Source organism: Vidua chalybeata, chromosome 26 (genome assembly GCF_026979565.1).
Source record: "Vidua chalybeata isolate OUT-0048 chromosome 26, bVidCha1 merged haplotype, whole genome shotgun sequence".
Lineage (NCBI taxonomy): Eukaryota > Metazoa > Chordata > Aves > Passeriformes > Viduidae > Vidua > Vidua chalybeata.
Window position 1 is genome coordinate 862,345 of NC_071555.1, and position 10,346 is coordinate 872,690.

General features: G+C 66.5%; 3 protein-coding genes across 4 annotated transcripts; 1 reads left to right on the forward strand and 2 right to left on the reverse strand.

Annotated features, from left to right (window-relative positions):
• The first annotated feature begins 64 nt into the window (after positions 1-64).
• On the forward strand, positions 65-4,594 carry PGAP3 (post-GPI attachment to proteins phospholipase 3). Of its 2 annotated transcripts, none has more exons than XM_053964955.1 (8): positions 65-321; positions 889-986; positions 1,087-1,209; positions 1,803-1,865; positions 1,978-2,039; positions 2,639-2,775; positions 3,335-3,539; positions 4,047-4,594. In XM_053964955.1, exons 1-8 carry the CDS (start codon positions 129-131, stop codon positions 4,108-4,110), a joined length of 945 nt encoding a protein of 314 aa, XP_053820930.1. In that variant the 5' UTR covers positions 65-128; the 3' UTR covers positions 4,111-4,594. The 2 variants fall into 2 exon arrangements, with proteins under 2 accessions (XP_053820930.1, XP_053820929.1); XM_053964954.1 differs by having other exon boundaries at positions 66-321; positions 1,057-1,209.
• Positions 4,595-5,090: 496 nt separating this feature from the next.
• On the reverse strand, positions 5,091-7,166 carry PNMT (phenylethanolamine N-methyltransferase). Its single transcript, XM_053965269.1, has 3 exons — positions 6,969-7,166; positions 6,609-6,816; positions 5,091-5,628 (listed from the first exon to the last, which is right to left on the reverse strand). The coding sequence occupies exons 1-3, from the start codon at positions 7,120-7,122 to the stop codon at positions 5,193-5,195; spliced, it is 798 nt and encodes a 265-aa protein (XP_053821244.1). The 5' UTR covers positions 7,123-7,166; the 3' UTR covers positions 5,091-5,192.
• A 1,088-nt stretch (positions 7,167-8,254) lies between these two features.
• TCAP (titin-cap) lies at positions 8,255-9,723 on the reverse strand. Its single transcript, XM_053965310.1, has 2 exons — positions 9,578-9,723; positions 8,255-8,841 (listed from the first exon to the last, which is right to left on the reverse strand). The coding sequence occupies exons 1-2, from the start codon at positions 9,721-9,723 to the stop codon at positions 8,586-8,588; spliced, it is 402 nt and encodes a 133-aa protein (XP_053821285.1). The 3' UTR covers positions 8,255-8,585.
• Positions 9,724-10,346: the final 623 nt, after the last annotated feature.

Below are 10,346 nucleotides of genomic sequence, written 5' to 3' on the forward strand. Positions count from 1 at the left end.
CCCATGATCCTCCCGCTCGGGGGACTGTATCCCATCGCCTCCCGCGGCCGGCGGGGGCGGTATATCCCATAGTGCCCCGCGCCGGCCCCATCTCCGGGGCGGGCCGGAAGCGGCCGGGCCGGGCGGCGATGGCGGCGCGGGCCGCGCTGCTGCTGCTGCTGCTTCTCATGGCGGCGGCGGCGCCGGGCCCGGCCCAGGGCTCGCAGGGGGACCGGGAACCGCTGTACCGGGAGTGCCTGAGCCGCTGCGAGCGGCAGAACTGCTCGGGGGCGGCGCTGCGGCACTTCCGCGCCCGGCAGCCGCTCTACATGGGCCTGACAGGTACCGCCCCCCCCTCCCCGCGCGCCCATTGGTTGGCGGAGCCCGAGGCCACGCCTCCCGGGCAGGCCGCACCCTCTTGGAGGCCACGCCCCTTTGAAGCCACGCCCCGCCGGGCTGAGGGGACTGGGAGGGACTGGGAGGAACTGGGGCTGGACTGGGGCTGGACTGGGCAGCCCTGGGGGACGCTGGGGGTCACTGGGGCTGTGTTAAGGGTCACTTGGCCTATACTGGTTGTCACTGGTGGCTGCTGGGTTGGTTTTGGTCTATGCTGGGAGGTGCTGGACTCTGGAGTGGGGTCACTGGGCCGTGCTGGGGGGTCACTGGGCCATACCGTGGGGACACTGGGCTTTACCAGGACAGCTGTCTGAACTATCTGGAGGGACACTGGGCCATACTGGGAGCTACTGGTCCGTGCTGCCGGTCGCCATGGGGACGGCCGGGCGTCCTCCAGTGAGGCCGGGGGCGCCACGGGGTGAAGCCCGCCCGCTCCCCCTGCCCCGAGCTGCGCCGGGCCCGCTCCCGTGTCGCGTACTGGTGCATAGTGGGAGGCGCCGGTGTGTCCCGCAGGCTGGACGTGCCGGGACGAGTGCAAGTACGAGTGCATGTGGCTGACGGTGCGGCTGTACCAGCAGGGCGGCCACCGCGTGCCCCAGTTCCACGGCAAGGTGAGCCGGCCCTCCCGGCGGGCAGGGCGGCTCGGGGGTCCCCCCCGCTGACGCCCCCGTGCCTTCCCAGTGGCCCTTCTCGCGGTTCCTGTTCTTCCAGGAGCCGGCCTCCGCCTTCGCCTCCTTCCTCAACGGCCTGGCCAGCCTGGTGATGCTGCTGCGCTACCGGGCGGCCGTGCCCCCCGCCGCCCCCACCTACCCCACCTGCGTCGCCTTCGCCTGGGTCAGCCCTGCTGCCCTTTGCCCATCCCGTTTTCCCCATCCCTTTTTTCCCCATCCTTCTTTCCCCCTCCTTTTACCCTCCCTTTCTCTCACTTCTCCTTCTCTTTTCTGTCCCTTTCCCCCTTCTTTCTTTTCCTTTTCCCCTCCCCTTTCTTTTCCTTCTCCCTCTCTCCTCCTTCCCCTTCCTTTTTCCTCCTTCTCTTTTTCTTTTTTCCCTTCCCATTTCCACTCTCTTCCCTTTCCCTTTTCCTCCTTTCCCTTTTCCTCCTTTCCCTTTTCCTCCTTTCCCTTTTCCTCCTTTTCCTCCTCTCCCTTTTCCTCCTCTCCCTTTTTCTCCTTTCCCTTTCCCATTTCCACTCTCTTCCCCTTCCCTTTTTCTCCTTCCCTTTCCCTTTTCCTCTTTTGCCCCCATTTTCCCTCCCTCTCCCCTCCCTTTCCCCCAGATCTCCCCCAGAACCACCTGATCCCACCCAGCTCCAGCTCTTCCATCCCCCCCATCCCATTCCCAGCGCCCTCATCCCCCAAATGAGGGGTGGGGTGCCCCTGACCCACATCCCCCCCACCCCATAAATCCCAAATTTCCCCCTTTCCCAGGTCTCCTTAAACGCCTGGTTCTGGTCCACCGTGTTCCACACGAGGGACACGGCGCTGACGGAGGTGAGGGAGTGCCACCCCCAGAGTGTCCCCAAGCCCCTGGGGGTCCCGTTCCAGACCCCTCCCCACCACTTCCCACTCTGCCAGCACGGCTCAGCCATCCCAAATCCCACAGAAACTGGATTATTTCTGTGCTTCGGCCGTCGTCCTGCACTCCGTGTACCTGTGCTGTGTCAGGTGAGCACTGGGGTCGGACTGGGGGGCACTGGGGCAAACTGGGGGGCACTGGGGTCGGACTGGGGGGCACTGGGGCAAACTGGGGGGCACTGGGGTCGGACTGGGGGGCACTGGGGCAAACTGGGGGGCACTGGGGTCGGACTGGGGGGCACTGGGGTCGGACTGGGGGGCACTGGGGTCGGACTGGGGGGCACTGGGGCAAACTGGGGGGCACTGGGGTTGGACTGGGGGGCACTGGGAAGGGTCACTGGACCTTGCCACTTCTATACTGGCAGCCACTGGGCCTTGGTGGTTCTGTACTGGGGGCTACTGGGCTGTGTTAGGGGTCACTCAGACTGTCCTGGTGACTCTGGGCCATGCTGGTGGCTACTGGGCTATTCTTGGTCCATACTGGGAGGTGCTGGGCTATGCTGGGGACCACTGGGGTTGTGCTGGGGGCCACTGGCCTTTGCTAGGGAAGGTGCTGGCCTCTGTTGGGCCAGTTTGGGCATCACTGCAGCACCTGGGAGGGCCCTGGGCCATACTGGGAGGGCCCTGGGCCATACTGGGAGGGCCCTGGGCCATACTGGGAGGACACTGACCGTCCCCCTTCTCCACAGGACGCTGGGGCTGCAGCGCCCAGCCTTAATCAGCATCTTCAGGGCCTTCCTCCTGCTCTTCCTCGCCGGCCACATCTCCTACCTGAGCCTCGTGCGCTTTGACTACGGCTACAACCTGGTGGCCAACGCCGCTGCTGGTGAGCTGGGGGGCACTGGGATGGGCTGGGAGGCACTGGGATGGACTGGGGCTGTGTCAGGGGTCAGTCTGTGCCCTCCCCATCCCTGAGCGCCCCCGTCTCTGAAGCCCCATTTTCCCAGGGATGCTGAGCAGGGTGTTGGGTATCCCCGTGTCCCTGAGCTCCCCGTTTTCACGGAATTCTGCCCAGGGCTTGGCACTCCCGTGTCCCTGAGCTCTCTGTTTTCCCAGGAATGCTGACCGTGGTTTGGGCACCCCCTGTGCCTGTGTTCTCCTGTTTTCCCAGGAATTCTGACTGGCCTTTAGGCAGCCACCTCTCCCTGATCCCCGCCCCCCCACAACGCTGTTTTCCCAGGAATTCTGCCCGGGGGGGTTTGGTTGCCCCGGGGACACCCCTGTCCCTGCTGTGCCGTTTTCCCAGGAATTCCAGCAGCGTTTGGGCACCGCCCTGTCCCTGATCCCCCCCCCACGCTGTTTTCCCAGGCGTTCCTGCCCGGGGCTGGGTTGCCCCCGGGGCAGCCGTGACAGCCGCGGGTGCCGTTGTTTTGTTGTTTTCCCAGGCATGCTGACGGTGGCGTGGTGGCTGCGGTGGTGCCTGCGGCAGGGCCGGCGCCTCCCGCACGTGTGGAAATGCGCGGCCGCCGTGCTGCTGCTGCAGGCGCTGGCGCTGCTCGAGCTCCTCGACTTCCCCCCCCTGCTCTGGGTGCTGGACGCCCACGCGCTCTGGCACATCGGGACCATCCCCCTCAACGTGCTCTTCTACAGGTCAGTGACCCCCCCCCCCCATCCCATTTAAAACAGGGGCGAGGGGCTCCCCGTGTTCCCCAGGGTGCAGCGTTTCCCCCCGGGGTCTGGGGAGGCCCTGCTCTGCTCTGGGGGGGTGTTGGGGACTCTGCTGGAGTGCTGGGGGATCCCTCTTGGAATTGGGGTGCTCAGCATCCCCCTCTTGAAATCGGGGGGCTCAGGGCCCCCGCAGTTTTCTGTGGGGTGCTGGGAGTCCCAGCCTTGAAACCGAGGTGTTGGGGACCCCACTGTGGGTGCTGTGAGCCCTGCTGTTGAAACTGGGGTGCTCAGCACCCCCTCAGTTTCCCGTGGGATGTTCTTGGTCCCTCTCTTGCCTGTGGCATGCACAGACCTCTCCCCCCACCTGGAAATCGGGGTGCTGGAGGTGTTGCTGTGCTCAGTGTTGGGTTCAAGGCTCCCCTAAACCCCCCCCCCCTTTCTGCCCAGCATGGGCCAAGCCCCCCCTTCATCCCCCCCTCGTCCCCCCAGTTTCCTGATGGACGACAGCCTCTACCTCCTGAAGGCCAACTCCGACCTCTTCAAAGTGGACTAGAGCTGCTGGGGGGGGTGGGCGATGCCCCCCGTGCCCCCCCAGGGCCCTGCTCTGCCCTGTGCCAAGCGACCTCCCGGCCCCCCCTGGCCACAGCCTCCTGCCCCCCCCGGTTGCCTTCTGAGGTTTGTTTTTCTCCCCCAACCCCCGTGCCCCCCATCTTCCCAGGGGGATGGGAACCCCCCCCACTGCTGGGCACAGAGGGGTCCAGGACAGCCGAGCCCCCCCCCCAGACCCTCCCCGTGCTGAGCTGGGGACCCCCATGAGGTGACAGAGGCTGCTGGGGGACAGGTGGGTGATTGGGGGGGGGGTCTGTGTGCATGGGGGGGCGCTGCTGGGTGGCTCTGCCAGATGTGGGGGGTGTTGTGTGGGTGCCTTGGGGGCTGGGTGTGCCCCCTCCCAGCCCAGAGGGGCTGTGCCCCCCCCCCCCCCCATTCCCCTTCCCCGGGCGTGCTGTGGGATGTGAATAAAGCTGAGTTTAATCTGTGCCGTGCTGGGTTCTTGTCCCCTCCCCGTGTCCCCTCCCTGCCCCAAGGGCACCCTGTGCCCCCCTGCCATGCCCAGCCCCACGGCTGCTCTCCCCCACCCCCCAGTGTACCCCGTTCCCTTCTGCTGTCACCCCACAGGGCACCCCTTACCCACGGTCTCGCACCCCATTTCCCGCCCTGCTTTCACTCTGTCCCTCCCCGCGTGCCCCAAACTTCCCTCCGTGTGTCCCAAACCCCCTCAGTCTTCCCCAACCCCCTCAGCATATCCCATATCCCCCCATCTTGCACCCCTCACCCACCCCATACCTCCCCTGCCCTTTCCCACCCTGTTCTTGCTCTCTGCACCCCCATTTGTGCCCCATATCCCCCTACTGAGACCCCAACCCCCATTTCCCACGCTGCTCTCCCCCCATTCCCCCTCCGTGTGCCCCATTTCCCCCCCACCCAGGGGTCCCTGCGCCCCCTCCCCAGACCCTCAGCGCCGTCTCCATCCTCTGCCACGACCTCAGCCTTTATTGTCACCGTCCCGCGAGCTGGAGCCGATTCCAGCCCTCACCCCGCCGGGCAGGGCGGGGGGGGATTTCCCGGGGATTCCCTTCAGGCTTCCAGCGGTTTCTGCGCGTGGGCGAAGAACACTCCGTCCACATCGTCCACGCCGGTGCGGAGCGCGGGGGGCATCGCGTAACTCCGCAGCTCCCGCAGCGCGAAACCCGCGGCCGCCAGCGCCTCCCGCACGTCCGCTTCCTGCAGCGGCACCACGGGCAGGCGAGCGGGGCCCGCCAGGTAGAAGGACTCGCCCAGGGCTCCCAGCAGCAGCGCGTGGCCCCCCGGGCGCAGCAGGTTGCCCACGTGGGCCAGTGCCCGCACGAAGGCGGCGCGGTCGGGGCTCACGGCCTCCAGGCAGAAGGCGGAGAGCAGCGCGTCGGCCGGGGGGCGCAGCGGGGCTCCCAGCGGCTCCGGGCGGTGCACGTCGATGGGCAGGATCCGGCGGAGACGCTCGCGGAGACGCCGCTCCTTGTCCTGCCACGGCTCCCTGAGGAGCGGGGGGAACGGGGGAGAGGGGAGGTGGGGAGTGGGAATGGGCCTGGGGGATGTGGGGAGGGGATTGACCCGGAAAAGGCAGGGATGTGGGGGCGGGATCGATCCAGCATCCACGGGGGTGTGGGGATGGGATTGATCCAGTGTCCACGGGGGTGTGGGGATGGGATAAATCCAGTATTCACGGGGATAAGGAGATGGGATCAACCTGGCACTCAGGGGAGTGTGGGGATGGGATCGATTTGGCACACACAGGGATGTGGGGATGGGACAAAGCAAAGGGAGGTGAGGATGGAATTCTGCAGGGATATGGGGTGGGATTGTGCAGGGAAGTAGGGATTGGGTGGGCATTGACCTGGGACACACAGGGATGTGGGGACAGGATCCTGCAGGGATGTGGGGTGGGACGCCCATTCCAGAACCTACCAGGAGGAGGATTACACCAGGGCAAACCCAACATGCACAGGGACAAAGGGACAGGATCTCCTGGGGACCAACCCAGCAGCTGCAGGGATGTGGGGATGGGATCCAGGAGGGATTGACCCAAGAGCCACGGGGATTTGGGAACAGGATCAACTGGGCACCCACAGGGACAGGCTCCTGTGGGGATCAGCCCTTCATCCACAGGCACAGAGACAGGATTCCATGGATATGTGAGGCTGGGATCCTGCAGGGACATGGGGCCGTGAACCCATGGGATTTGGGAACAGTGGCTGTGAGGATGTGGGGCTGAGATGCCATGGGATTTTGGTGACGTGGTCCTGTAGGGATCACCTCAGCATTTGTGGGAAAATGTGGCTGTGATCCCATGGGATTCAGGGGCATTGTCCTACAAGGATCAGCCCAGGATCCGTGCAGACCCGGATCTATGATCCCGTGGATTTTGGGGACACAATCCAGAAGGGACCACCCCACCATCCCCCTCCTCCTGGGCTCCCGCGGCCCCCCCCCCCCGCGCCCCCCCGGCCCCCCTACCCGCGCCCCTCGATCTTGCAGACGTGCTGGATGAAGGGGCTCCAGTCGAAGGCTCCGGGCTCGCCCCGCGCCCACCGGCCCAGCTCCTCCCGGTTCACCGCCAGGTAATCGGTGGCCACGATCTCCTCGAAGTGGTCGCAGGCGCTCAGCAGTTGGTAGATGGTGGGGCCCGAGCCCACATCGATCAACGTCTGCCCTCGGATCTCACCTGGGAGGGGACAGGACATGTGGGGGGTGAGGGGGAATCCTCACAACAATCAGGGGACCGGGAAAGCCAGGGAGGAGCAGAGGAGCTGCCCCCGGGTGCTCCGTGCCTCAGTTTCCCCACCCCACTGGGGGTCCCTGCCGCCTTCCTCTCACCGCTGGCGAAGGTCTCGGCCAGGCATCGCAGCTTCCAGGGCACCACGAACTCCTCGGAGGAGAAGTCGGCGCGGGGAGGGAGGTAATTGTTGCGCAGGTACGCGCGGGGGTCGAAGTGCTCGTAGCCCTCGCGGAGCGCGGCCGGGCTGCTCATGGCGAGGGGCTGCGGCTCCGGCCCCGCCGCCGCCTTTTATCCCTGCCCGGCCCGGGGGGGCCGCGGGGAGCCGCGACGGCCCCATCCATCCACCCCGCATCCCTGCATCCATCATCCATCCCGCCTAACCCGGTTAGCGCAGCGCCCCGGGGCCGCGGCCGGATCCATCCCGGAGCTGATAACGGCTCCACCGCTCTTCCCGGGCTCCGGGGATCCAGGAATCCTGTCCCTGGGCCTGGGAGATTTTGTCCCCCCACCCCGAGATGTGGCTGGGACCTCTCTGTGCTGCCCCGGCTCATGAGTGTCCCATGGGATGAGGATGGAGAGGGACTGGGAGAGGGGCAAAAATGGGGTGGGACAGGAATGGTGTGGAATGGGGGTGGAAAAGGATTGGAACGGGATGGGGATGGAAATTTGGAGGGATTTGGGTGGAATGGGATGGGGATGAGAATGGGAAGGGATTAGAACGAGGAGAGGATTGGGATTGGGATGGGGATGGGAAAGCATTGGAATGATGTGGGGTTTGGGATGGGGATGGGAAGGGATTGGGATGGGGCCCAGCTGAGCTCTCCATCACCTGTGAGCTGAGCCCAGCTCTGGCAGGAGCCAGCACCACCTCTGCCAGCTCCCAGTGCTCCCAGTGCTCCCAGTGCTCCCAGCACCCCGGGATAAGGAGCAGGGTGGTTCCCACTGGTGGGGCTGGGGGGTTGTAAGAACCCAAATCCTGCCTGTGCCCGAGCCGTAGGGGGATGAAGGTGAGGGGCAGGCGGCTCCTGGGAGGAAGGACCGGGATGGGGCCGGGCACGGGGAGGGGACAGGGCCTGGCGAGGGCCCAGGGACAGCGGGATCCAGAGTGGGAACAGCTAATCTGGGTGCTGCAGAACCTGGCACCGGGTGGGCGATGCGGGGGGGGTTATATAAGCACAAGCCCCCCCCCCCCAGTCGCATAAGACACCGGGTCCCTCCAGCTGCTGTGCCTCAGTTTCCCCATGTGCCCCCATTCCCCCATCCCACACACAGTCCCTCTCCCCCTAAATCTTGCCCCCCAGCCTCGTACCCCCCCAGAAAGACGCTGAGGTGCCAAGGTAGGCGTTTTATTGCCGTACAAAGCCCCCCACCCCCTCCAGCCCCCCCAGGGCGCCCTCCAGCCCCGGGCGGGTTTCAGCGCTCCTCATCCTCGCATTCCCTTCTTTTCGCCAGGGAAACTGAGTCACGCCGGAGCTGCCGGGAGCCCCGCTAAGGGCGGGAGCCCCCCGACCCGCGGGGTCCTCATCCCCACCGGCCTCCACGACGCCCACAGCGGGGTGGGGTCCCAGGTGAATGGGAGCCCACCCCCACCTGCCCCCGCCTTCCTGTGCTGCCTCTTCGGGGCGGCTGAGCAGACCCAGGCGTGTGGGTCCCCCCAGCCCCCCAACATCACCCTCCTGCCCCCCCCCGACCTTCCCCCGGCCCCTCTGCCACGCTCAGCCCCGCTGGGCTTCGTGGGAGAGGGAGCGGGAGAGGGTGCGGGGAATCCCCCCCTTGGCACCGCGGAGGTCCGAGGGGGCGAAGAGGGGCACGGGGAAGGTGCGGGCGTAGGGCAGGAGGTGCTGGGCCAGGGGCTGCCCCAGGACCCCCACCCGCAGCAGCCCCCAGGGCGAGCGCTGCTCCAGCACCCGCACGGCCCCGCGCTGCTCCAGCGTCTCCCGGCGCTGCGTGTCCACCTCCCGCCGGCACCACCTGGGCACGGGGCACTCGTGGGGGTGCGAGCGAGACCCTCCCCTCCTGCTCTGACCCTTTGGGGTCACCCCACCCCGCCAGGACCCCTGGAGACCCCCATGTCCCGTCTCACTTCATGGGAGACCCCCCACGCCAATGTCCCATAGACCTGCTCAGCCCCATGGGAGCCCCTGGAGACCCTCGCATTCTCCTGGCCCCTTGTGGAATCTCGGCCTCCCCCAGCCCCATAAAGACCCCCATTTCCTCACAGGAACCCCTGAGATGTTCCCAATCCCTCTTGGATACTCCCCACCACCTCCCTGGAGCTTCCCTGACCCCGCAGGGACCCTCAGAAACCCCCAACGCCCCAAGACCCCCTGGACACCTCATAATTTGGTGCCCAAAGACCCCATGGAAACACCCAAGTTTGGGACCCTTGGGCTGCCCAAAACCCCATCAGCACCCTTGGAGTCTCCTACAGCCCCAAACCCCCATGGAAACCCCTAATTTTGGAACCAACCCACAACCCCATGGAAACCCCATCTTTTGGGACCCTTGGAGCACCTCAAAACCCTACGGAGACCCCACAATTTGAGACACTCGGAGCCCCCCACAACCCCATGGAAACCCCACATTTCAGAACCCCCACAACCCCAATCCCCACAAAAAGCCCCCAAATCCTCCAGCACCCAGTGCCCCCCCCCCGTGTCCCCGGTGCCCCTGGCACCCCTGGCACCCCTCTGGCCGTGCCCCTCACCCGTCCTCGGGCCGGGAGCTGAGCTCCAGGTCCAGCCACTCGGCGCTGAAGGTCTCTCTCCTGCCCACGTCCTCCTCTTGGACACGGCAGCCCAGGCGGGCCGAGAGCAGCCCCCTGGAGCCCCCCACCACGCCAGGGCCCACCATGGTGCCGCTTTCCTCCCCCCTCCCGTGCCCGCCCGGCTTTTATGGCCCCGCTGGGGCTATTTTGGGACGCGCCGCTGGCACCGAGCGCTGCCAAGGGGGGCGAGCGGGGGCGGTGGCACCTCGGACACGTGTGTGGCACCCACGGGTGTGTCCCCTCCCCTTCCCGCCTTGGGGACGCGGGGCAGACCCTGCCAGCAACGTGATGGCACCGGCAGGACCCGCCCTGGCACCTGCCCAGGGCACGTCTGGCCTTTCCCTGTCGTCCCCCCCCACAGCGCTGAGGTGCCACGTGCCACCTCTGTGCCATCCCGGTGCCACCCACAGCCGACCTCAGAGGGACACTGGGGTCCCTCCCAGCGCGTCCCCCCAGCCCAGCACAGGGGTTTGGGGCTCTAGGGACCCCCAAATGGGTATTTGTAGGGCCAACAGTCGGGTGCCAGTGATCCAGGGCTCATGTGGACGTGGCTGGTGACAGAGAGGATGTGGCCAGTGAAGAGAGGACGTGGCTGGTGACAGCCCCCCCAGAGCTGCCCCCAGGCATGGGGGTCCCACCCCAGGGGATGAACCCAGGGGTAGAGGGGCACTGGGGACAGCTGGCGCAGACAGAAATGCTCCAGGGTGGG

Excerpts from the sequence above, each read along its gene's own strand:
- TCAP (XM_053965310.1), bottom strand. The coding sequence starts at position 9,723 with ATGGTGGGCCCTGGCGTGGTGGGGGGCTCCAGGGGGCTGCTCTCGGCC. Across the intron at positions 8,842-9,577 it reads AGCTCCCGGCCCGAGGACGG|GTGGTGCCGGCGGGAGGTGG; the intron begins GTGAGGGGCACG and ends CCCCGTGCCCAG.
- PGAP3 (XM_053964954.1), top strand. The coding sequence starts at position 129 with ATGGCGGCGCGGGCCGCGCTGCTGCTGCTGCTGCTTCTCATGGCGGCG. Across the intron at positions 987-1,056 it reads TGCCCCAGTTCCACGGCAAG|TGGCCCTTCTCGCGGTTCCT; the intron begins GTGAGCCGGCCC and ends GTGCCTTCCCAG. Across the intron at positions 1,210-1,802 it reads CCTGCGTCGCCTTCGCCTGG|GTCTCCTTAAACGCCTGGTT; the intron begins GTCAGCCCTGCT and ends CCCCTTTCCCAG.
- PNMT (XM_053965269.1), bottom strand. The coding sequence starts at position 7,122 with ATGAGCAGCCCGGCCGCGCTCCGCGAGGGCTACGAGCACTTCGACCCC. Across the intron at positions 6,817-6,968 it reads GGCCGAGACCTTCGCCAGCG|GTGAGATCCGAGGGCAGACG; the intron begins GTGAGAGGAAGG and ends GTCCCCTCCCAG. Across the intron at positions 5,629-6,608 it reads TGCAAGATCGAGGGGCGCGG|GGAGCCGTGGCAGGACAAGG; the intron begins GTAGGGGGGCCG and ends CCCGCTCCTCAG.